This window comes from Amblyomma mixtum, chromosome 4 (assembly GCF_055824585.1).
Source record: "Amblyomma mixtum isolate Tamu chromosome 4, ASM5582458v1, whole genome shotgun sequence".
In the NCBI taxonomy this organism is placed as follows: Eukaryota; Metazoa; Arthropoda; class Arachnida; order Ixodida; family Ixodidae; genus Amblyomma; species Amblyomma mixtum.
The window spans coordinates 150395528-150422298 of record NC_143015.1 but is presented as its reverse complement, the minus strand read 5'-3'; the positions used below and the strand labels follow the sequence as shown (position 1 = coordinate 150422298).

At 43.5% G+C, this 26771-nt stretch overlaps 1 protein-coding gene across 2 annotated transcripts; it reads left to right on the top strand.

The window, feature by feature from the left end:
• Nucleotides 1-297: 297 nt before the first annotated feature.
• On the top strand, nt 298-26771 carry LOC149348753 (mitochondrial glycine transporter A-like). Of its 2 annotated transcripts, XM_089588317.1 has the most exons (11): nt 298-680; nt 1123-1235; nt 1712-1799; nt 3061-3131; nt 5829-5934; nt 13874-13943; nt 15834-15932; nt 17868-18034; nt 22979-23071; nt 24689-24750; nt 25424-26771. In XM_089588317.1, exons 1-10 carry the CDS (start codon nt 618-620, stop codon nt 24701-24703), a joined length of 885 nt encoding a protein of 294 aa, XP_089444443.1. In that variant the 5' UTR covers nt 298-617; the 3' UTR covers nt 24704-24750; nt 25424-26771. The 2 variants fall into 2 exon arrangements, with proteins under 2 accessions (XP_089444443.1, XP_089444442.1); XM_089588316.1 differs by lacking the exon at nt 24689-24750.

Genomic DNA, 26771 nt, shown 5'->3' with positions numbered 1-26771 from the left:
GCCGAAAGGCTCCTTGAGTTTGAGGCGCTCGCAGCTTGCTTCGTATGACACGCAGCGGGAAATATATCGAAGCATGATGCGCAATTTTCATATTGCGCGGTTTTGTTCTAGTTCTGGTTTTAGTTTTTCTATCGACTGATTCGTTAAAAAATTTTTGAAAGACTGCAATAAAAAGTCTCACTAAAACTTAAAAGCTCCTTATAACTAATTTTATATCATTTATTTAATAAATTATATAGCAACGAGAGCGAAAATAAAAGCTTTTCGAAACTACGGATGACAAAATTCGCAGGTAGGGCTAAGCCTAAAAAGCCGACAGACGGCTGCGTCGGCTGCGTATTCTAATCCCAGCGGTGCACCAGCGAAGGTGCGCTTGAAATTCTGCGATTTCCTTGCATCAAACGCCTCCGAGCTGCTCCTTCATCCGTCTCGTCGTACCTTCTGTGACAGCGCGAGCCCCCACTTCGTCTGGGCAGTCGTCTGGCGCGTTATCTTTCTGACGCTGCGACGTCTCCCATCGCCCAGGCGAATGGGCGTACGACTTCGAACGATGACGGCGGGAACGCGACGATAACGCTTATCTCGCCTTGAAAAGCTTTGACGGCCGACGCGTCTTCATGAGCCAGTCTGACACCGGCGAGCGCAGCGCAAGCAAGTCCATGGCGGACGTCATCATCAGCGTGAGCATTTTATCGCATTTACTTTATTTTATTCTCGTAAGTTGCTGGACGATCGGGCGTTCTCGAAGCGTATAGGTATTGGCTGTAGCAAATCATTCTTATCCCGACACTGCACTTTAGAGCTACGTTGCCTAATCGAACGGGTTGACCTCTGACGAATGTGGTGTCGTCGTTACGCCCTCGGATAGACCGTGTCGTCTGCTAGCCAGAAGCTGCCGTCCGCTCTGCAGTTCGTCTGCTAGATCGTTATCACTCCGATTCCGCACCATTGCGGGCGCACCGATATGGCAGCCGATTCATTTTGCGTCATTTGCAGTGATATTGAAATAAATTTTGTTGCCCTTTAATGGTTTATCGCTGCAAGGCATTCTTTGCGGGAGCAGAAATTGTAGTTCTGTCTGTGCACTTTGTTCACGGCGCCGCACCTAATTCGCTTTCACAGTCACCCCTCGTGAAGTCGTTCCTGGCCGGCTCACTGAGCGGAACATGCTCAACTCTACTGTTCCAGCCATTGGACTTGCTGAAGACCAGGCTTCAGCAACCACAGGCCGCCGGGTACGTAGTTCTGGACTGCGCTTTCATTTAGCCGCTGCAGCAGGCCACTTCATGACATGAACAAGCTTTCAAGCTTACAGTGTGTAGTTAAAGTCTGAGCAGCAGTAATTATTCTGGAGTCATCAGTTAATATTGATTAGCTGATTAAAGTTATTCTGACAGGCACATATGTGGCCCAGCATATCTTTTCCAAATGGGACAAGCTACTTGCTAAGTGTAGGTTAAGCTCACATCTGCTTTGTTCCATTTTTGTTCTTTGCATTGACCTCAGTATGGGTTCTTTAACAGCATTTTGCAGTTTTTGTTCATATGGACGTTCTCTCTTTCAATAAAATGCGGTCAGAAGGAAACTGGGGTACTTAAATTTGTAATGTCCTTGAATTGGCATTTACCATCTTCTGTTTTCTTCTTTTATCTGTACTGCACTTGTTTTGCAAGGTTGGACTAAATTTCAATCTCAACATTTTGCTGTGCAGCGAAATGTCGAGGGCGGGTATGCTCAAGCATGTCATCCACGTCGTCAAAAATGAGAAAGTCCTCGGTCTGTGGAAAGGCACTGTGCCTGTAAGTGCTGGAAAGCTGCTTATCTTTGAAACTTTCATTTGTACAAGAAAGACGCGATAAAACACTGGCTCGCACAGAATAGAAAAGCATCCTGTGTAATGCTCTATTGTTTTCATTTTGTTTACCTAGGGCAGCAAGATACGGCTTATACCCGTGCCACACGCGCACAAGAAATGGCAGTAAATGCTTAAGGCCTTAAGTTTGTTAATGCCATTATTTTCGGAGTTGGTGCTACACGTCCACATTTAATGCCATTATCGAAAGTGACGATGACGATAACGCTTGCAAGGTAGTCAAAAGTTTCATCTGAATATAAACATCCCTAATGAGCACAATATATCGGGAACGTTGTTCAAATGCAATGTAAAAACGATTTTCCAGAAAATACGGTGGTTCCTGCTTTACAAGTCGAAAAAGTAGCCATAAACTCGCATTTCAGCTCATAAGTCGAGAGTACCTGTCAATAAGTCTGGTTAAAATGGCGCTTTTCGCATCGAAAGTGTGGTATAGATGCCCCACCTGACTGAAAGTTAAGAATTAACCGTTTCCTTCTGGTTAGGAAGTTGTTACTATCAAAGCTGCATGCTTTTCTGCGTGTGGAATGGGAACGAGAGTACGCATTGCACGGGCGAATGAGTTGTGGTGAACTCAGTAGGTCGTGAATGGCAGTACGGCTAATGCCATTAAATTTATGCGTGTGGCACCACACGAATGCCATTAAAAATTAAGGCAGTAAGCACTTAATGGCATTAAATCTGTCCGTGTGGCACGGGTATTAAATTGAAAAAAAGCAGCTGAGAGTGTTGCTTACAGTCTGTCATTGCTAAATGTTTAATCGAGATTTGAATGCTTAAATTGCGTACATCTAGAATATAATGTATATATATTTACTCTCCTCATGGTCATTAATTGTTCTGTTTAAAATTGCATCAAAAGTTAACATACATAATTCATGAACACTGTGTTAAGCTTATTTCCCACCTTCCAGTTACTCCACAGTATCCTTAGGCATCTGTAGAAACCTGGTGATCTTTTATATTAATCTCATAGTAGGGGCTTAATTGCCTCATCATGAAAAAAAAAATACTATTTTATATTTGAAACATGCAGTTGAGAGCTGCTTCTAAGCTTTAATTGTATGTGCTAACAAGACCTGTTGTAGGCTGTTCTGTGCCTGTTCGTTAAGCTGAAAAAAAAAAAAACTGTTGAAGCCATGTAAAAACTTTATGTAACAATTAAATCCTTAATTGGTCATTTGCAGTCCATCGTTCGTTGCGTTCCAGGAGTCGGACTCTACTTCTGTACCCTTCACTTCCTAAAGACAAGCCTTCAGTAAGTTCATGGGATCTTTACCAGCATTCTTTGGGATCGCGCTTATATGCTTTTATGTTTAATATTGGTCTGCAGCCATTTTTCTTTCGAGAACAGCATCTCAGTTATTTTTTATAATGAAGTATTTGCCATCATTGTCTCTCTGGCTTGAAAAGCAGTTTATTCTAGGCCTAGATTTAGATTATGTTTCGGATTGTTACTAAAAAACCTGAACCCATAATTGATGTTACAGATGTTAAGATATTATGTGATGCGAGCTCTTGAAAAAAAAGACGTGAAATTTTTACAGTACGTATCAAAGAGGATAGTTTGAAAGTGAGTTGAAGCGAACTCAGGAGAAGTTTGCCTCATGTTATCATCCCGCTTTTACCTTCTTATCATTTCATTTTGTCACTATCTGTTGGCTATCTGTTTACACAGTGGCTATCTGTTGAGTAGCCAAAACTTTTTTTTCATTAACTTAATAAAATTGTCAAATTGATTTTTGTTGAGTCAAGGTTTAATGTACGTTGAAGTTAAAAAGCATGCACATTCTATTCGATTTTAATGTTGTATTGCATATCTTACAGCTGTAAGCAAGTCTTTGAATCACTGCACTGGAAGTCCTAAAGAGACATTAGTAGGATGCAGTCCAAGAAAATGTTCTAATTTAGGACGCTCTTTTGTTTGTCTAGATGTTGAGTGGTTGCACTTCACTACAGGCTACTCAGAAAAGTCAGATGCAGATTTCAGTCAACCTAGAATGTTGATTTGGTTTGTATGAAGTAGCTGATGCAACCTTCTTGGGTATCTTGCTTATGTGCACGATAAATTTTTCATGTTTTTATACATATTGCATTTAATTTCGTGTTGCTTTACTGCTTTCTAAATGGAAACTGTGTGCTGTTACAGTTAACTCTTTAAGAATTAAGCGCCTAGAGCCTAGTAGAGTATATGGACTGGTGAAACAGTAGCGCTTTGTGGCCAAGGATTTTTCTAGATGTTCTCCTTCGCTCAGCACTCCAGAAGTGGTTTTCCCCGTTTCTTGGCCGCACATGCTAATTTTGCTATGGAGGAATGTGCAAGTCACTCCTTCAGCTGCTTTCTTAAGCGTATCCGGCATCTTGCCGCACCGTAGTATGTTATCAGGAAAGCGTGGCTTGAATGACTGTTTATCTGTGTTACGCCACAGCTGTCGTCGCCGGTGTCAGCTCTTCCCGCCAAGAGCTGCCGCGGTTTCTGTTTGGGTCTGTCGAACATGCATTAATGAGCTTATCGTGTGCATATTTTTTGAAATTTGTTAAATAACTCGGGAAAACCAAGAAATCAAGCTTGTTATCTGTTTGCAGAAAGCATTTCAGTTTCGGCAAAACATTCAGTGACAAGATTTTGGCTAAAATATTGGTGTTAATTTGCGAGATGCATTTATTTTATGCAAGGTAAATTTTGCTCTGTGGGCAGTTAACATTTTTTGACTAATGTAGGGGATGCATCTATTATGTGAATAAATAGGATATTGTGAATGGGTTGCTGACTTCGACTCAGTGATTTTTAAAGGATGAATAAAAGGTCTTCTCTTTAGAACTTGAAGGTGTGTAAAAAAATTAACTGCAGTGGTGAAATCTTGTAGTCATAGCAAAGCCTTTTTCTGCAGTGGCTGTAATTTTTTTCAAATAATTTTCAAATGACGTTTCTGAAAACAAGACGAGCTAGAGTGTGAGTGAGTGTTTAGAGAAGAAAAATTGTGTGGTCACAGAGCTAGGTTAGTTTTATTTTTATTTATTTCATTCATTTTATTTCTACTCTTGCCATACAAATTACCGAAACACTGACTGAACCCATAGCCAGAGGCGTGGGGTTCAGAAACAAAATATATGAAGGCAATGACACGTGCAGCACTTGTGAAAAATGAAAAGCACAAAATCACGGCGAAAGACCCAAATACATCATACAACAAGGAAAAAATAAAATAATGTGCATTTTACAGCAGAATGAAAAAAAATCTTTCATCAGTTGCAGTTCTTGACCACCAGTTGCAAGAAATAAAAATCTTAAATTCTCTAATGCACTAGTAAGCTAGCATGGAGGTATTGGTTCTCACTAAGTCGCGGTCAGTTCGGTCGCATTTCTCAAGAAAGACTGGGAACTGAATGGTGGGGGATAGTATGGAACACTAACCTTTTGTGGTCGTTGTTTTGTATTGCCGTGTGCTTCTTCCACAGAGAGAAACTGCACAGTTAGGATGTCGCCTTTTTGAGACTTGCTTTCTTCGACTTAGTGCAATCCAACTTGGCATTAGTGAACGTAAATGAACACTAATAACCACAGTGCAGCACCTAACATTGTCTGCTCTCAGCAGTGTATATGTGTTAGCCTTGCATTATGTCCAATAAGCATTAAAACCCCTGGAAATCTCTCGGACGTCCTAAACATCCCTCGGACGTCCTGAACATCCGTGGGACATCCGTGGGATGTCCAGGAGAGTTTCAGTGCCTATTGGGTGCCTGCAGCACTGAGCAGCTTAAATCCATGCACAGTTTGGCATATTGCTTATTTGTGGATCAGCCCAATTGTCTCAACTGGTGGGGACCAATCAGTGTTCTTGCAAAAACAAGCTGTGATTATGTGTTTGTTTTGTTTCAAAATCTCTGGCCTTGCACTGGTGTCGTCAGTCTTTTGAGTGGTTCAGGGTTGCATTTTTTTCTTCTTATTTTGAAGCATGGACAATCCAAACTCCAGCCAAGCCATGTTCCTTGGAGCCAGTGCTCGATCCATTGCGGGTGTTGTGCTTCTACCAGTCACGGTCATCAAGACAAGATTTGAAGTGAGTTGCCTGCCTGTGTTCCTTTTGGCGTAATATTGCATAACTGCTCAAAAAGAAATTGCGTACCAGAATTGCAGCTGAGAGGTGGAAAGAAAGCAGTATGGATCAAAGAACCAGTGTAAACTGAAAAAATTGCGCAGAAAAAACGAGGACGAAGCAAAGACAAGACCAGGACAAGCGCTAACTCACAACTGAAGATTTATTCCGAAACACATGCACATGTACACAGGAAAAAAAAACAAACTAATCATACCAATCTGACATCCAATCTTCAGTTGTGAGTTAGCGCTCGTCCTGGTCTTGTCTTTGCTTCGTCCTCGTTTTTTCTGCGCAATTTTTTCAGTATGCATATCAACCAACTTGGCCAACTTTCTGCTCTCCTAAACCAGTGTAAGTTGATATTGCATCTAAACCCATAGGAGAGGGCGGAGGCAGGCCCAGTAATGCTTAGTGCTAGTAGCCAATGGTTGGTTAGTATAAGGGTGTATTCTAAGCTGCGGAAAGTGTCGGTGAAGCAGGCGGAGAGCCAGTGGGAGATGAGATTAAGAAATTGTGAGACCAGGCTTGGTATTGGTCAAATCAATGTTGGGTTTTAGCTTGTGTGTAGCATGTAAGCTACAGGAAGCACTGTGAAGAGCATAGAGTTTGATTCCTATTTGAAAAAAATAAAACATCAACATGAACAATCCAGGTCCTGGTATTAAATTATTTTTAACCGAGCACAGGAGACTTACGCTGTCACTATGTCTCAAGAGGAGTGCACTAGAAAGAAAAGATAATGTAATCTACCTCTGCTGTGTATGTCTTGCCATGTCCACATAGGTTTAAGTTTTTGCCTCTTAATTTATCTGTTTTGGGGTGCAAGGTTCAAGCCACTTTAGAAGCCCAAGATGTGACCAGTACAGCATTGTTCAATGCTGTGCATTTGGATGTCCAAAAATGCTTACTCACCCTTGTGAGGATTCTTTTTGTCAAGGCTCTTGATAAGGTTAACGGAGTCCCGAAGGACGTCATTCGCCTAGAAGGTCTCTCTTATAGGTGGTGTTCGGGGTAGTGCTGATAACGTAAGAACCGAGTAGATACTGTAGGAAGATAACTGGTGGTAGTGAAAAGCGGAAAATCGAGTTGGAGGGACTGTCGTACCTCTTGCGAAAAAGCTTTTGTCCGCGTCTTCTCCTTACCCGAATGCTCGCTGCTGTCGGAACTGGCTAAGCAATTATCGCTTGCTGACGGACAGCACAGATAAGCGGAGGGCTGGAAGAGGAAGGGGGGGGGGGGGGGGGGGGCGGCAGCGGCTTGGGCGTGCCTCTTGTTATCTCTGTGAACAAACAACGTGGTGGAGATGATGAGAAGCTGCGATGGCTTTTCTTTTCTTTTTTGTTTCTTTTTTTATGCGGGCTTGTCGAGGGTTCGCGCATTCTCCAGAGTGGGCTGTTTGCCTTTGCCGCAGCCGCTGTCAACATCGGGTACCGGCGAATGCGCCGGTTTCTTGCTCAGCTTGTGCCCTTGTGTGTGGGCACTTGTCGGGCTTTCCCTTAACGGCCGGTTCTTCGGAAAAGAGACCTGTTCCACTGTGGACAGAAGTGAATAAATAGCATGGAGTGTTTCTCTAGCTCTGTATCTGTCCGGAGAAGAGACACCTGGGACAGTTTTGTGCAGTCTTGCAATATTTTATTTGCTAGGATGAACACTAGCTGTTTAAGTTTAGAAAAAGAGTTTTTTCTTTCTTTAAATCACATCTTGTGGAGATGTGGAACACAGCGTCAAATCCAGGGGAGCAGTTACGAAGGGTATTAACCGAAGCAGAAGAACAACAATGTTAAAGAAGACCTGTGGGCCGCCGCGGTGGCCCAGTGGTTATGGTGCTCGGCTGCTGACCCGAAAGACGCGGGTTCGATCCCGGCCGCGGCGGCTGGAATTTCTTTGGAGGAGAAATTCTAGAGGCCCGTGTACTGTGCGATGTCAGTGCACGTTAAAGAACCCCAGGTGGTCGAAATTTCCGGAGCCCTCCACTACGGCGTCTCTCATAGCCTTAGTCGCTTTGGGACGTTAAACCCCATAAACCAAACCAAACCAAAGAAGACCTGTGACACTCTCCTAGATGAAGTTAAACTGGAGATTTACTTGGAAAGGACATAGCAACACGGACAATGGTTAACTGATGGTTTTTAGAAGTGCTGGAATGCGCACCAAGTGAAGAGAAAGGCGGTTGAAAGTAGCAGAGGATTAGGCGGGGTGAGAAGGTGAGGGAAAGACACAAATTTAAATTGGGAATGTGTCCATGCTATACCAGCCCAAACTGAAGTACTGCAGCAAAGTGAGGAAATTCTTTGAGCTAGATAAGCCGACCGTAGCTCAGCTGGCTCACAGCTGTGGCACTTTTCATTTTGTCTCTGGCTGTCCGTGTGACGTGAAGTTGATACCCCGCAGGTGGGCATAGTGAAACATGTTAGGATTGTGAAACTCAATTAACCACATGTCATTGTGGCACACGTTATCTTTTTTGACAGTGCAGTGGTGAATAGGCTTTCCTTTGACCTTTAGTAGCTGACATAGACTCCTTGCAAATAAGATTTCGTTGTGATAGGCTGATTATATGTATTCAATATATCCGGACAGTCTACGCATTAAAAAGAATTTGTACAGTGAACGCGTAGCTCGACGTCCCGCGTGAGGAAATTGCTCAAAAAAAGTTGAGGAATTCGCCTGCAGAACTGACTGCTTCAGTAATTAATTTTTTTCCTGTGAATAATCTAAGAATGAAACCAGCTCAGTGCATACAGTGTCGAAAAAACCCACCATCCAGTCATTCTTTAGTGTGCTTTAAGTCGAGTCGCGTTAGTCTTCGGCTTCTAATTTCGCTAGTCTTTGCCTTGTCCACTTTGCGTGCTCATATACCCTACTTGTTTCTTAGTCTGCTTTGGTGCATGATGCCTAACATGATTTGAACTGTCATGTTGTGCACACAGACGGTTTTGCAATCCATCATCTTGTTTAGATTACTTTCTTCCATTGCCACTCTCTTTATGTGTTAGGATAATCTCTGTGGAAGCAATATGAAAAGTATTGCTTTAGTAATTGGTTAAGTGTGAGCTATTTTGATCTGTACCCAATGTGCTTCCTGTTATGTTTTTGTTTGTCTTTTTCTCATTCGTTTTCTTCATTGTACCACCCATTCCTGCCTGCGGCCTTCCGTGAAGACTGGCAGTATTGATGAAATAAATAAATGAATAATGTATGCCATCTTTAACCAGTAACCGAACTACAGAGTTGGTTTCTTAACTGTATATTGGCCTACTTATGGCACTCCTAAAGCTCTAAATTTTTGTGAGGTAAGCAGAACCCTAGTCCTTACCTATCGAGACCTTTCGATCTTAATGGGGCCTCAGTCAAAAAAAAACATTGGAACCAATTGGACATTCCAGTTGGAACTAAATGGACATTCCCATTGCTTCCAATTGGATTTCCCAATTGGAACCAATTGGTTCCAGTTGTGTTTTTAGCCCCCGACCAATTGGATCCAACTGGACTAGCCAATTGGACCCATTAGGCCAGCTTGTTATTTGACCCAGAAAATATTCACAAAATATGTTACGTTCATTGAGAAAGGTAGCTAAATGTTTGAATAATATGCTCTAGGATCTTGGATGAATATTTCTACAACTTAACACATTGTAATGTGCAAAAGGAAAATGATTTATGAGGACTGCAGGGAGACACTCTGCCTACTGCCAGTCAACATTTTTCTACGGAATTGAAATTAACATGCTTTTATGGAAATCAAGGCCAACAGACACACATGCTTCACACACAAGCAACACTGCACATTCAGGCACTAGTAGCATACATTAGCTCAATATGTACATCCAGAGAACACACTTCTGCTCCAACTTATATACCCCACTTATGAGGCTCTCATGCTGGGGCCGGTGGCACTTGCCCACTGAGCGCAGGTATTTAATTTAATTTTAGCTCCAGTGGAGGTGTAGGTGATGAGTACAATTTATTAGGCTAAGCTGCTGATAGCTCTTATTGTAAGTACCATATTAGTTCTACCTTTTTCGTCAAACATGCAAACATTCATGGATAAATTGGGTGCAGTTCGACGGACCAATTGGATGCAATGGGTAAGACCAATTGGGCTCACCAATCGGAAACCCAAATGGTCCAATTGGATAGTCCATTTGGACCATCCAATTGGAACCAAAATGAACCCATTGGAAATCCAATTGGTTCCAATGGTTTTTTTTTGACTGGGGCTCCAAAGATTGTGGCAGCGACTGTACAAGGAACCACACTATGGAGCCGTTTCAGTCTCACAGATGATGCAACAAATGCCATCTTGATGCTTTGGAAGCAACAGAGGAATGTGGTGGGCTGAGGGGAACTTAGGAAAAGGTTGCTTACAAGAGCACTGCAGTGTTTATCAAAGCTGGCATACCCAGTAGTACACATTGATTGGGGCTGGCTGTCCTTGACAAGTGTTTCCGCAGTCCATTGCAAAGAGATAATTTGCTTATTTTTAGCAATGTACATTAGGAAATTTCTGTGTGCTGAACAGTCTTGATGTCACAGTAAGCATGCTTGGTTTTTGCTTGGTCGATTAATAAAGTATCTTCATTTATTAATAAGACATATCCTGATTTTTTTTGGCACACATTCGTCAGCTAGGTTCTTAGGTGTTGAAGATTTGGCTATCTCAGTTATTCAGAAATTGGAAATACAAAACCCAGTGCTGAAGTACTATATATAGGAGTGGAAGGCTCTTACTGATAATGACGATGAATTTTTATGCCACAAGGGAAAGAATGGCACGGCTCGAGGTGTTTTCTTACTGGCTCTTAATGAACTGACTAAGGGACCCTAAAAAAACGGGATGTATTTGACCTAATACAAATTTGCAGAAGCTACCTGGACAAACACTGTATTGAGCTTTTTTTTTTTTCCCTCTGTGTTGAAACCTCGTGTCAACCAAACAGAGGAAACAAGATAGGATGTGCACACGTAATCCTTATCCAGATAGCACCTTGTCTGGCACGTGCTTCTCTGTGCCTCAAACGGCGTCTCGCGTCGACGCCAGTGGTCATTCACCTCTCTGGCTTGGACAGCGTGAGCGCGCACGTGGTTGTGTTTGGATGGGCAGTTTGGTGAACCAGGAAGAGGCTTTGGGCTGGCTGGAATTGCTTATCGTCTCTTGTTGGCTGTCTTCTCTCTGACTGCAGACACCCGAGGTGTGACCCCCCCCCCCCCTTACTTCTATTGTTGTCGTCGTGGCTTGAAGGCAGGAGCCTTCAAGCCACATGGCAAATCTAGACTAATGCATGGCTTGCTGTGGATTTTTTTTTCGAAGCTCTAGTTATAATTCTTGAGCTACCTAAAAGTGTGTGAGGCCAATGCTTTCTTTTGTTATGATAGTTGTGTATATTTCAGTTTATTTGCTTGATCTATGCACGTGCAGATGGCAGATGTACTTCAGAAAATCCACACGAATTCGGGTTGACTAGACCTGTGCCCCTTACAGGAATAAATTGCCTTTGATAACAAAAGTACAGAACTTCAGTATTGCATACACTGAAAAAAAAAAAATCAGTTGCATACTACAAGGAGTACAGTGATAAAAGTTGCAGCCATCGCTGCCCCTTCCTTAAGTGAAGTGGGAAGATTGCAGCAGTCTCTGCTTTTTGCTCGCGTCAAAATTCAGTTGAGCTTGTAAGCCTCTTAAAAACTTTGGTTGCCTCAGCTGGAGAACTTCCTTGGCTGTTTCTGGCAGAATTTGTGTTGAAGCAATGTGCACAAGACTATGCAGAACATGAAGACAGCAGTGTCCGAACGTGCGCCAACATGCCCATTGGATGAATACTACCACGGTGGTTATGTTTGAAATTGATTCTGTGTTCTTAGTTTTCTGCCTCGAGTACCCAGCCTTATGGGCTTGAAACTAATGCACACCTATCTTCAGTATGCAAAGAAACAGAACTTTTCAGACAAGGATGGATTTTGCTATTTCTGCACCTGTGTTGAAAGTGTCTTGGATATAGTACATAGAAAGGAAAACTACTTACAAAACAGGGAGAATGGGGCTTGTCACTTTTGATTGTAGATAATCGTTGCTTGAAGGCTCGTATTGTGTTCCCTTTCATAGTGTAACTGTCTGTACGTTTCGGTGTGGGTAAAAAAAAAGCCTAAACAGTGCACTGTTCTGTGTTTGAAAACTGCCTCCTTTAGTTTTAGCTGTATTTCGGGAGCTGAGATGCAGTACGGCTACATATAGCTACGAGTGCTGTCTCTCTCTGGAAACTTGCTGACAGATCCTTTCAGCCCATGGTGTGTGCACAGATAACATTGTTGCTGCTGTGGGCTGATATACTGAAGTGTGGATAAGGAAATACTGCTTACGATTCACACTGCTGTGAACACTTGTAGCTCTTGCACAAAAGAAATAGACAGCCACATCGCACACAACCCTCTGCTTGTCTGTCTACAACTGGCGTCCCACATAATTTGGTAGTGGTCACCTGGGAGGCAGCAATTCCTTCCTGGCACTAGTCAGCCTGGGGCGTATATATGGATGGCTCGTGGTCCTGTTTTCGCAAAGGGTTCCTTGGACTTTCTTCGTTAAAGAAAAGAAGTTAGTTTCTCATGGTTCTCTTATAAAAAAAATTTCTCCCTTAAATCTACCACTGTATTCAGCATTCCACAGTAATTAAAAGAAATTTGAGCGTCTGAATGAGTATTCGAGGATTGGAATGAGAACTCGGGGGTCGAGATGTGAGAACTCGGGGGTCGAGATGTGAGAACTCGGGGGGTCGAGATGTGAGAACTCGGGGGGTCGAGATGTGAGAACTCGGGGGGTCGAGATGTGAGAACTCGGGGGGTCGAGATGTGAGAACTCGGGGGGTCGAGATGTGAGAACTCGGGGGGTCGAGATGTGAGAACTCGGGGGGTCGAGATGTGAGAACTCGGGGGGTCGAGATGTGAGAACTCGGGGGGTCGAGATGTGAGAACTCGGGGGGTCGAGATGTGAGAACTCGGGGGGTCGAGATGTGAGAACTCGGGGGGTCGAGATGTGAGAACTCGGGGGGTCGAGATGTGAGAACTCGGGGGGTCGAGATGTGAGAACTCGGGGGGTCGAGATGTGAGAACTCGGGGGGTCGAGATGTGAGAACTCGGGGGTCAGAACTCGGGGGTCAGAACTCGGGGGTTCGAGATGTGAGAACTCGGGGGTTCGAGATGTGAGAACTCGGGGGTTCGAGATGTGAGAACTCGGGGGTTCGAGATGTGAGAACTCGGGGGTTCGAGATGTGAGAACTCGGGGGTCAGAACTCGGGGGGGGGGGGGGGGGTCGAGATGTGAGAACTCGGGGGTCAGAACTCGGGGGGGGGGGGGGGTCAAGATGTGAGAACTCGGGGGTCGAAATGAAAACTCGAGCGCCCTTATTTATTACTAATTTATGCACTTACCTGTCATATTTCTCGTGTCCTTCCCAAATTGTACACTGTCGTGTCTGTTTCACACATCATTGTAGCAGCCATGGGAGCTGTTCAGTGTAGTACCTGCCAGAGCACCAGTGACATGACTGACATTCCAGTTACATGGGTAGCCGATTGGCTGCAGAGTTGCATCACCATCAAACTCCTTATGAGCCTGTCAAAATTGAATTTATTTGATATCCTTTCATTTCTTTCAACACCTTTCATGAGGATAATTTGGTGATGGTAATATGTTTTACACATAGGTGTGCTAGACTTGTTAGCTTGTGAAGAGGTGACAATTTCAGTGGGGGGGGGGGGGGCTATGCTTTGGCTGTTGAGGCTGCCTGTGGAATGTCAGTAAGCATCATGCATTTGCCATTTCTGCAATACCATTGACATCAATTAGTGTTTGTCTTATTTTTTAAAACTTCTTGTCATTAATTTTTCATTCTCCTTTATGTTCGCAGAGTGAAGTCTACCACTACAGAACCATGAGCGAAGCCACCAGAGACATCTACAGGACACATGGCATCCGAGGTGAGCACTGGGACTGTTTCTGCAGTCAGATGTGCCTTTACCTGTCCTGTCTTCGCTGCGCGATATGCATAACTTATAAGTCCTGATTTTTTTGAGGTTGCTAGAGCTACCAGTCGTTTTATTGAGCAGGAAATTTTGTTAACTTAACTCAGGGGGCCTTATGTGAAGACATTAGACAACCACTAGCATGTGTCCTTGTGGGGTAGTGTTTGAAAAAAACAAGCGTTTGTTCTTTGTATTTGTGTTACGTTTGTGTCCTCTCTTGTGCAATAACCACTAATTTTGGACACAAATGCCAACTAGCCCAACAACTCGCGATAACTGCAACCTCTGTAGCTTGATGCAGTGTAGACGGTCAGGACAAATAGAAAGTAGACTGGAATCGCACGCATCCTCTCTACTTTCTGTTTGTCCTGTCTGTCCACACTGTGCTAAGCTGTGTATCAATGCCAGCTCATCAAAATTGCCAGTGTATTTGAAACTAGGACTAAAGACAGATACAAGCTTAACCCTTTGAGGGTCGAATTATTTTGAAGAAAACTTTCCCAGGTGGTCAAATTACTTTATTGCGGATCTTGAATCTACAAAATGTATATAATCGAGAATAAATAGTAAAAAAAAATTAGGAACAGTACTTTGGTGACAGCATCACACTCACAACTGGAAAATGTTCAATACAATAGAATAGCAACAGTGATAAGCAAGCTAAGAGCAGCACCAATAAAGATAGAAATCAACTTTCGCCGCCTCTGCAAAACAGTGCCCACAAAGAGAAAACACGTTTCGCGCGACTCCGTTGCGATCCCGCGGCGGAATCAAAACCGCGTAGGCGCGTTGCCGCAGCGAGCGAGAATACCTCGTGAGCAACGGTGATAAGCAAGCTAAGAGCAGCGCCAATAAAGATAGAAATCAACTTCGGCAGCCCCTGCAAGATAGTGCTGACAAAAAGAAAACTCAAATTTCACGCGGCGAAACCAAAACTACAAAAGGGGTGTTGCCGCAGTCTGTGCCGCCGCGCTAAAGCTAGACATAAGTTCTGCTTATCTCCGTAAGAAGGCAGCACAAAATTCAAACACTTCTTGTAAGTCCTAATAGGTGGCAGCACCCCCCAGTGAGCACGCATTGTTCTTTTGGCACAAAATTTCAAACGGAAGATCGAAACCGTACCCGTACGGCAAAGACCTTGCGGTACAGAAAACCGCCGCCGTACATATACGGCAAAAACCTTCAAAGGGTTAAGAGTACATCAGTTTAACCTTTTGGATAAGGAAATGGCGCTCCTGAATGAAAATGGCTCAAGCATGTTTTGAATTCTACCGCTTTGTTTTTGTGCTCGCTTTAGTGTGTAAATGCTGTCGTCAATAAATTTGAAAGTTAGCTCTGTGTCCCGTCCCCCTCATGTCCTTGTTGTTTTTTTGCACTTAAAGAACCTTTTTGTCAAGTTCGTGGCTACTTGCATGTACAGCTAATGCTAATGTTGTGGATGTCTGGAGCCTTCCGTTTGTTAAGCTTTGTGAAGGAATATACGTCATAAGCATGAGCTAAGAGTATTGATAAGAACAGCACTTGTTCTGATGAGCTTTTTGTAAATGAAAACTTGATGTGGAGATACTTTAGTCAGTTCTAGCAGGTGATGTTTTTTATTAAGGAAACTGAGGCTAGTTAGGGTTCATTAGTTAACAGCTATGCGTGGGCCATTGCAGCTCAGCTTGCTGTGTAACCAGTTCTGCTCATTACACATAAAATCGGTCTTGCAGCAGGAAACCTTTGCTAGTTAACTGTTGCATGTGCATAATCTCGGTTTTCAGTGGAGGCAAGTATTGTTTGTTTAATTCCTCGTTAAAATGCATTGTTGTTCAGGGTTCTTTTTCCTGGCCGTCGTGCTCGCAGGTCTGTACTCTGGTTTGATTCCGACGTTGATCCGCGATGCCCCATACTCTGGAATCTACCTCGTCTTCTACGTCCAGGCGAAGCACTTTGTTCCAGAAAGTGAGCCTATTTGTTGAAGCCACCGGTTTCAGTGAGCGTGCCTGTCTTCTTGGAGGGTCTGCTGTGGCTGTCTCGGCAGCCCTTTAAGAGCTTTGGGTCTTTGACAGGAAGGAACGAGTCATCCTCTGTGAAGCACTTTTTGTCTTTTCCCAGTGCAATAGACTCCTATAAGGATGAACTCAAAGGGCTGTGGTTGGAATGAACAGTGCTTTATTGAGTCCGTACTGGTCATCGATAGAATTTTGTGCCTGCTGAATGAGTCAAGTTAAACAGCTAATCACACTGCAGTGCTCTTTGAATGAGTAATAATGGTTGTGTTAGCAATGCTGGAAACGGAGCTAGTGGGTCCTGTGTAGCAACTTGAATGCTCTTGTTGGTGACTGAGGGACTTGGACAAACATAGACAGAATGAAAGACTGGGAACATGTGTGTGTGCACATCCAGTTGTGGCACATCCCTTTCCTTTGTCTGTGCAGTGGCATATCGTTAATTCAGACTTCCCTGATTCGAACTTCTAGTTCATTCAAAATTTAGTCTCATTATCATCATCATCATCACCTATTTTAAGGGAAACCGTTTATCCTAATATAGCATGATTTCAATTAAGGAATTGAGGGGGTTATTTACGGCAGTAAGCTACTTATAGGGGCAGATTTATGGGGAGGGCGGTTGCTTTTCTGTCTCCTACAATCAAAAATTTTATGTAAGAAGACCACATGCTGAACTCCATTTATTTGAAAAAAAAAAAAAGTCCAAAGTCCATGAAATACAGGGTTCAAATGGGACTGTCTGCACCTATGACCCCCTCCAAGAATGACCCATACATTCACTCCTGGCTGCAGAGGTTACCCATTAATTTAAGTGCATTTTCAGTCCTCTCGAAGTATTCATGTCATTGAGTGAAATGTTTAAGTGCCCTGTTTGGAAAATTAAAATTTTCATTGATAATTTTGATGCAGTTGCTGAAATAATTGAGAAGTTTACGAGGGTAGGTTGGCTGCAGCTTGCAAGGGACAGGGCTAATTGAAGAGACATGGGAAAGGCCTTTGCCCTTCAGTGAACATAGTCAGGCTGATGATGATCGTGATGACTTTTGCTGTGTTTTACCATTCTGTCTTTACCCCTGTCCTTGTTCTTCTATCACCACAAAACACACTAACCTTTTCAGGCGCCATTTTTTGTTTTCACTGCAATCAATAATTTTTTCACCCAAGTAGTAGATTCAGGCCTCAAGAAAGGGATTTTGTTAGTGTTTGACAGGAAAGACCAGCAGGCAAGTTTTTATAACGATGTGGAGAATTCCGTACAGAGTGTCAGATTTGTTAGAAATAGTAACATCGAAATGTTCTCGTGTGTCAGGTAAACACCCTAGGGATCGTGGAATCACTTCGTGTTTCGAAGATTCCCATTACGCTCGAAACTAAGCAAAAACAGTCGATCGATGTTTTCACTCGCGGCAAAATCTGCCTGCACAAAAAGGCGGACAAAGTGCTACCTAGGTCACTGTTGAGTGAAATATTATTTGCTGCATTCGCTACATGGTACAAAAAAGCAACTTGTTTGCAACAAGAAGGGTGCTCAATTTGACTGAAATAATGAAATCACTGTTAAGTGCTGCATTTTCTCAGAAAAACCTATAAGTTTGCTGCTTACACAATTGTGTACAAAGCGCCTGAAAGGGTTGAAGTTTCCAGAGTGGTGCTTCTGCAATCAGTCGTTTTACTTTGGCATAGCACTTCACTGCAGCAATTCGAGCAAAGCTCCACCATGTCCGAAGTCAAGCGTACTACAGCTCGAATGCTCTTGTGCGACGGGCGATGCCAGCACCGGGAGGAGGGAAAAAAGAGTTGTTCACGTCGTTTTCGGAAATGCCGAACGTTGTTGCAGCAGTGGACGTCTGCTAATGGGTCCTGTGCTGCCATCTCGCCCGTCTAGGCGCGACGGAAGGGAGCCACGTGATGGCCGCCAACTTTGCGTGTGGTGTCGTGGCGGGCCTGCTGGCCTCGGTGGTCACGCAGCCGGCTGACGTGATCAAGACCCACATGCAGCTCTCACCGGGCAAGTTCCAGACCATCACAACCACCATCCTCCTCATTGCCAAGGTGGGCGAGAGCCGCGCGGCCAATTGACCTCACAGTTTCAGTGTATGATGCAGCGTTTCTGGTGGCTTTGTGGCACAGGGATCCACCTGGATGGTCGCATATTGCCGCGAATGTTTGTAGCGTTTGTTTGCTGTGTTTATTTGTTCATGCTTCAAGCCGCCGCGGTGGCTCAGCGGTTATGGTGCTCGGCTGCTGACCCGAAAGACGCGGGTTCGATCCCGGCCGCGGCGGCTGGAATTTCTTTGGAGGAGAAATTCTAGAGGCCCGTGTACTGTGCGATGTCAGTGCACGTTAAAGATCCCCAGGTGGTCGAAATTTCCGGAGCCCTCCACTACGGCGTCTCTCATAGCCTGAGTCGCTTTGGGACGTTAAACCCCATAAACTAAACCAATAAACCAAACCATCAAGGCTGCCGGCACTCCACTTTATTGCTTTGTTGGTGACGCAAGACGCGCCTAGATTTATCTCGATTGATCGCATCCAGGCGGGGCCGATTCTACTTTGTGCCAGAATGTTCTAGTAACTTTCCAACCTTTATCTCGAATGTTCGCTATCAGCTTTAAAAAGAGCATGGCCGACAGCAGCGGGAATTCTGTTCGACGACCGCCGAGCACGCTTGTTGCTACGCCGCCGCCGAGTGATTCAGTTCTTTGCGGGCTCAAGTCAGCCCGAATAAAGAGTTTTTGTTTCGAAGACATTCTCGCTGTGTTCCTGTTCGCCGGACTGCAGTCACCACTACGTGACAAATGTACTTTCAAATGTACTTTGAGATTAATGTGCTAGTTGTCGCTTTCCAAACTATTGTCATTTTTTTCAGATTTCTTCTCTCTTTTGCTTCTTTCATCCCCCTTTCAGTATGTGGAGTAGCCATGGAGTAGTCAACCAAGCGTTATGCCTGGTTCACTCCAGTCCGACATGTACAGACAGTGATGTTGTAATTGCAGTGAACAAAAAAAGCTTCAAAACAGGGCTTGACAGTGTCCACTAACTGCCCTTTTTGTAGACGGTGATATGGCAGTGGAAATAGACATTGTATACACAGTAAATATCAAATGAAGCAAGATAAGTGAGATACAAAGAATAGGTGATTAAGATTTTACTGATTAAAAATAATAATGGAGAAAGCAACAGCAGCATTACACAAGAGAGAAAGTCTAAGCAAATAGCATTTAAATATCTGCAAAGTAGACAAAAAGTATGGGAAGAAAATATAAATGTATAATCTCTTTAAGTAAGTTATGAAGTTAGAAGCGCTCCCCATAGTTTGCGCGATTGTGTGGATCCTCCCAAATCTCATAAGGGTGAGCATCCCAAATATTTCTGCCTAGTTTTAGACAGGATGCAATCTCAAGCAATTTGTTTTTCCTTGTAATCCCTCTCTCATAACCCGTTAACCTCCGTGTCGTTCTTCTGTATCCATCACTTTATTAATTTTTATCATCATCATCGTTATTTTTTTGCTTAAAGGTTTGGTTTAGGAAGATTGATAAGGTGGAGGGGGAGACTAGGGATGTCAAGTGTTCATACAATGTACTGTTCATGCCAAAGCTCTACCTAGCAGCACCTCTTGGACGCATACCATAATCTGAGTGAATGAGTTTTGCAGCAATAGCTGTTAATGAGGTTAATGAATTGCTCAATGAGCTATTACATCTGCAACATTTCGAGCCAACACAGTGAGGGGGGGGTAGGGAGGAAAGAATTAGCAGGTGCTACATAGCAGGTGGTAGAGTGCCACAGCATGAAGCACGTCATGGAGGATGAGGGATGGGCATCAGCTGTGGTGCCATGCAGTGAGGGTAAGTGGGAATACAGGGGCGCACTGCACAGGGTGAGGGTTTGCAACTACAATGCAGTGCAGTGCGAGAGGATCAGGTGCCGTGGCAAGCAGCAAGAGGGCTCTGCACTGGCGGCACGGTGTAGGAAGTGGGAGGAATGGTGTAGCATAGCACAGCCTAACAGCCATTGCTGCGTTGTCTCATTACATGGCATAGTGTAAAAGTAAATCTTTATTTTTTTGTTTATTCTGTATCTTAAAATGCTGCCACAGCTGGATACTAAAACTACTGTGAATGCTTTGGAGTCTGACTCACCCTGATTAACAAGGTTGGCCAGTGTGCTGGGCAATCCAGTGATAGGTGGTTACAATTAAACGCAGACTCATGTGCTGTACTATGTTGCATTTTGCACTATGGCAGTGTGTCTCCTCTGCGTCTATTTTTGTGGACATGTAACATGCTTTGCAATGAGCTGGGCCAACTTTCAAGTTTAGTTTGTGCTGTGCTCCTTGAATGTGGTCGTAGAACCACCTTATTGCTCAAAGGCAGCAGTGTGCATGCATGCAGGAGGGTTAGTTGCTTGTAGTAGTGGGTGCATGTGATTCTTCTGCCTAAACTACTCACTCACTTGTGTTCAAATTTTGAACACAAGTGACATTCAGCGTTGTGTTGGAAGGCATACAAATTTTTGTACCATTGCTTTCATGTTGGTGTTGTTTGCACTTTACGTGCCTACGTTATCACTGGAAAGCTTTGCAGTGAACAAATACAGGAGACTGCAGTGTGCAGGACTTGGAAGTTTAAATGGGGAAGTTACAGCGACCAACTAGCCTGTCTGTCTACCTTAACGTATGTACTTTCTAGTGCACTGGGTCCTTCCTTCTTTTATTTGGTGATAAAATGGCTGCATAACATGTTCTGTGCCCAGTCACAAAGTTGCACATTTGAGAGGAACCTAGTTGTGAAGCAGTGCTTCTTAGAGTTTCACATTTTTTTTTTTGCATGTAGCTAGTTTTGTTGCGAAGTGTCAGGCAAAAAGATTCCAGTCTATTTTGCCACCAGAGCCATATATGAAACATGGGATGTTTGCCAGCTTAGTTCTGCCTAAATGCACCAAATTTCAGTGTCTTCCCTGTTTGTTTTTTCCCTCTAGTGTGTTGTTCCCTTTTTCACTGCTTATTCTCGTAAACACAAACCAGTTCGCGCAGCTTTCCATTCCACTGCAACATCCAACGCCTTTCGCTATTCATAATATAAAGCAGGGGTTCTCAAACTGGGTTTTGCGGAGCCCTTGGGTTCTTTGGAGTACTTTTTTTGGTTCTTTGGACACCTAAATCTACTTGTGCCTCAACCCCCATCTTTCCTTTACCCACTTTAACTCGGGACTAACCATACTGCATAATTGCTTACTGCATACTGTTCAACTGAATCGGGGCATTTTTTGAGACACCATATCTCTGCATGCTCTTTTTTTGAATGCACGTTGCACAGCAAGGGATGGAAGCCATAACGTGTGGGCTTCCTCAATATCTTTGGATGGTCACTTGGGTTCCTGAAAGGATGGATAACCATTGTACTATTAGAGCTTTTGAGAGAACCCAACCAGGCGGACTTCTATCAAAGATGTTCTCTGTCGCAGGTGTTCGTTCTGTCTAAAGCATTGAGCTTGTACCGTGCGGGCTTGGTGATTCAGTGCCACTGCTTTAACTTTTCTGTAACATGACACTGACAGCTTGAGGACCAGAAGGTTTCTTGGTGTGCTGTAAGCAGTGTTGTAGGCATTACCGAAAAAAAGTAACTTAATACGTTGCTCGTTACACTAAAAAAAAAAAGAATGCGTTACCGCCCTACGTTACCTACAAAAAAAGGTAACGCGTTACCGTTACCATTACCGAAAAAAAGTATCGCACGTTACTTTGCCATTACTCCATGGCCATAAATTTTAATCAGTGTGTCTTCGCTGTAAGAACTCAACATAGCAATTTTATAAAGCTCATACTTCATATAATTCCAACTTCAAAAAGAAAACATAGCTGACCTCAACAAATTTACAGTAATTCTGGTGTGCTTCTGCTTACGAAATTACGCGGAAATTGGAGAGGCATGGGAGAGGCCTTTGCCCTGCAGTAGGTGTAGTCAGGCTGATGATGATGATGATGATGAAAGAAATGCTTAGATGTCATAGTTTGGGAAAAAAAATGTTTGCGCACATAAACAATATCGAACCTGCATAATTATCGCAAAAATGCGAGTGTTTACGTCAAGGTGTTCAGGGTCAGCTTTGTTCGCTTAGGAACTCAGTAACCAGAAACATAGCTGCAGTTGCAGATAGAAACAGCCGGTTGACTGCAATCCCCTTTTCCGTGCTGTACCATTGTACTCTTTCGGCGGCTCTCTTGGGGCCATCTTGAAGTCAACTGGTGACATTCCTGAGTTTACTCAGAAGAGGGAACTGCTTCCACCAAGAATGCGAGAGTGTCACCTGGGAAAGAGACGCTTTGGTTGGAAAACAAGCTTACACAGAAACTGACTTATAGATTTCTGCAAGTGGTCCATTGGTGGCTCGGCATGCGTCCACTCTTTAGAGAGTTGTGTGTGTAAGTGGTTTGGTGTGAATACAAGTGTGTGACTGCGTGTTCGTGCTTTTTTTTTTAGTTGAGTGCATCATCAAGGGCAGGTGTTTTTTGGCGTGCATGCGAGCCGCAACAAGGGTCGTCGAGAACACCTATAGATTTTATTTATTTGTAACATCATTTTCGGCGTTTTTTTTTTTTTTGAAAAAGAGGCGGAGGGGGACAATTGAAATAAAAAGTAACTAGTAACGTGACACCTCACGTTACCGAAAAATGTATACATTACCCGTTACAGTTCCGAAATGGTAACGAGTACGTTACTAAGTTACCGGAAAAAATAATGCGTTACCGGTAACGCTGTTACTTGTAACACGTTACCGACAACACTGGCTGTAAGGTTAACTTCAGTTTTTTTGCCAAGTTTCCTTATCGAAACCTCTGGATGATTGCCTTCAATCAGTTCCTTGAATATGAAATTGTGCGGACGTAAACTTTCGACTACAATCTCAGTTATCTGGGCCCATTGAGCTTGGAGTTCATCAAATCGCAACCAATTAGGTATTAATATTTTCCGGTGTCATTTGCACTTGCAGGAAGAAGGCGTAGTGGGCTACTTCCGCGGCCTGGTCCCACGGATGCTGCGGAGAACACTGGTTACCGCCATGGCTTGGTCGTTCTACGAGCAGGCAAGTTGTTCTTCTGTGTCTCAACAGTCACCTAAAACTGGGGATGCTTAATTACTGTCATGCTTCTAGAGGAGGCTGAGAAACAAATGTCCTCTATTCTGTATTGCTTCTTTGCTGTTGGCTTTTTTGTTGTAATGTTTCTTTGCAGAAAAGGGAGAACTAAAAGAACAACAGCACGCAGACATTTCATTTCATTTCATTTTAATACCTTAAAGACCCACTGGGGGTATTACATAAGGGGTATTACGTAAGGAATAATGGGACATGCACTTTCCTATTTAGTTTTTTTTCCTACTTGGCTTCAACAAGATTCCATGAGGCTTATTTTCTGCGAAGAGTCGTTCTGCTGACCGTTTGAAATCGGTGCAGAACTATGGATATGTGCAGATGTTTAAGTGGAGCATTTGAGTATTTAAAATGGGTGCAACTGCTTTTATCGAAACTTTTCTGCGTTTGCTAGATCTTCCAGTGTGTTCCACACTGCTTTCAGTCATTCCTGGCATTTTCGTCTAAAAGGTCTTCGGTCATGCAAGAGCCACTTCTCCTTTTAATGGGTTCATAAAGAAAAACTGACCTTGTAGAGGAAATGTTGTGAGGTTCTTGCTGCTTCATTAATTTGCTGGAATTGTCCAATATTGGTCGTGCTGCCCAATGGCGAGGCATTCCTTTTGCGCGTTTGCAGCAATGATGACTCTTTACTTGTGCAATTGTGCTAATAGTTTGATCAACTCAGTGACGTTACTGGATTGAAATGAAGGGGTTAGCTTCGAGCATCTTTTAACTATTCGGCCGAATAAGTTTCCAGGCTCGGTGTGTTAGGAGTTATGTGTAACGTGGGACAGTACAAGATATTGTTAAGCACTAATATGTATGCCTTTATGCACGCTAAAGGAAAACGGAATTGTACAGCATTAAAAAGACTGGTACTGATGCATAACAGTCATATTAAACCTGTATTAAGCAGCCATTCTAGCATAGTCAAGTATTATGTTTTCGTTATACTTTCAGTCGCTGTAGTGAAGAAAACATTAGCACTTAGCTGCGCAGTAACACCACTTAGGGGAAAGGGCTGAATGGTTCAGCACTGATGGCAGATCTTTCACTAGTGAACATGATGCAACTTCTGAAAATTGTGTCAGAAAGTTTGTTCAAAGTGCTGATTGCACCTAGTAAAGCAAGCACACTAAATGCTTTAATGCACTCATGTAGTCATCTCTGTTGCGCCTTGAAGCAATGATCATCGCCGAAAAAGAAAAATGCTATCGTTGAGTATTATGGGTTCCTAATAAGGGAGTATTAACTCATTTACATCCACCGAAGCGCAGCCATACGGCTGCAAAGGAAAGCTATACAGCTTTCTCGGAAACTTTGCAGTTATAGAAAAATTTGTCCTGGTCCGGAGGGGGGGGGGGGGGGGGGGGTTGCTATGAGCGATGAAGGATTTTTGCGCCTACTGAATGCTTAAGTGTCGTATTGGAAGATGTTTACTGAATGTTAATGCAGTGATGTCACTTCGTTACATTCAAGTTTTTTTTTTTTTTTACTTGTAGCATATTATAGATTCATTGTTGTGGAGAGAACTTTGACTTGTGGCACGTGTTTTGTCTGCTCTTCCAGGCCGTTACCACGTGACATCTGCTTTGCGCCCAGCACAGTGCTGTTCATGTCTGTGTGATGTGGCAAGTAGTGTCATCTGCCTGCTTCCAGTGTTGTTTTGAGTGTTTGTTTTGCTGCTGTCTACTGTCTGTTGCAGCGCTTTGCCCATTGTTGCACTTTGAATGCACGAATGTTTTGTCTGAAAATGGGGTATCGTTTTGTGCCAGCGGTACTGAGAAATAACCTTCTGAAGATGCTTTTTTTATTTTGCATTTGTGGTTGATTAAGCATGTCTGTTAGGATTAGCTCTCCCGGGTGAAAATCTTTCCCAGCTCAACTGGTTTATGGAACAATTTCCAGTTGGTTCCAGTTGGAACCAACTGGAACCCTGCTGGTTCCAACTGGAACCAACTGGAAATTGTTCCATAAACCATTTGGGCTGGGAAAGATTTTCGCCAGTAGCTAAGCTACTGGTTTTAGGAGACAAACTTGATTTAACGATACTCCAGAATAAACGCACATGTGCACGGTGTGTAATGCGAAGGCAAGATAACCGATGGTGTCAAGATAACTGAGTGAATTTTAAGAGAGCGCAAGTGTCGCTTGGGGTAGCAGAGGGTCATGTGGGGAGATGAGATTCACAACCTTACTGGGTGGGTGGAGTGGATGGAGTCGGCTTTCGGCGCTTTGTTAAACTTGCATTATAAGTGTTTTGTAACTGCATTCACATATCGTGCATTCGCGTTTCATTTGCAGGTCACCAAAGGATTCATCAAGAAATGAACGGAAACTGTCTTTCAGCGTGCCAGAGCCAAAAGCCAAAGTGCAAAGTTTCGTCTTAGCGATGACAATCTACGCAGCAACGCCCTGGCTCATTGCATGACCATTTTCCTCGCTTGCGACTCTTTGTGGCATCGACGCACCTTACCTCTGTACATAGACATGACTGTCACTATTGTTATGAAATCTAGTCATGCTGTCACAAAACAGGGTCAGGCTTTTTGCACATTGGCTTCACTAGTGGAAGCGTTGGGCAGGATCTGTGATCGAAGCGGGGTGTGGGGGGGTTCACATAGGACATATGCGGCCTTCAGGACTAGCGTTAGTATCTTGCGACATGGTGTCGCGATGAACATGTGATGCTGCGCGACCTGATGTTGACCCATATGATGTTGCAAGTTCATGTTGATTTGCACGGCTGTGCCTTGGCTGCAACAGCTCTCTGTCTGTTTTTTGTTGGCTATGATGGCTGCATTTCTGCGGAGTGAACCGAATTTTGCTCACAGGCAGTTCTATTTCTAAACTGGTGCTGATGAGCTGTTTGCCATCCGCTGTCTATATGTGTCGACTATGGACTGTTGCATATTACCATGTTGAAGCGTACTAGGCTTCTTATTTTGCCGGTGATGTGGTCGATTAGGGACGAGATTGGGTGGGCCACAATTGCGGGCTGCTAATTGATTAGCCTAAGTGGTTGTATTGTGTTCACTGCTGTACGATGATCGGTTTGATCATCAGCGATGAAACTGCACTGCCTTGTGGCGAGACATCAGGTTAGTGAAACATATTTCAAGGTGAACGAAGCCTTGTTTCAGTTTTTTAAATCAAAGAAAAGTGTATGGTTGTTTTACAAAGAATTTTTAGCTGTCCATTACAGTTCGTGTGAGCAACACATAATGTAGCTTCATAGCTATTGAAGAGCTCCATTGGCAGCCATATTTTTGTCGCCATTCCTGCGTGTACTGCACTGAATGATACCATATGTTTGTATATGTGCTTTTTGTCCACATTTTTTGTACAGATGGAAGCATGATCTTTTTTGTATCGGTCAGCTCTGAGCAAGCTTCTCGCCTCCTACAGCAATGTTATGCATCGCACTGAAGAGCTCGCTCTTGCTATCTACGTAAGGTTTGTTCATAAAGCCTTGAAAGTAGCGCTGTATTGTTATAGTGCAGAGATTAATTTGAGGGCTTGATCTATTGCGATGATTTTATTGTGCTTTTGGATGCTTTTTTTATCAGAGCTGCCGTATGTATAGTTACCAATTACTTGTTGAACTTAATTGTTACATAGCTTTACAAGTAAATAAACAAAGTATGTTCCA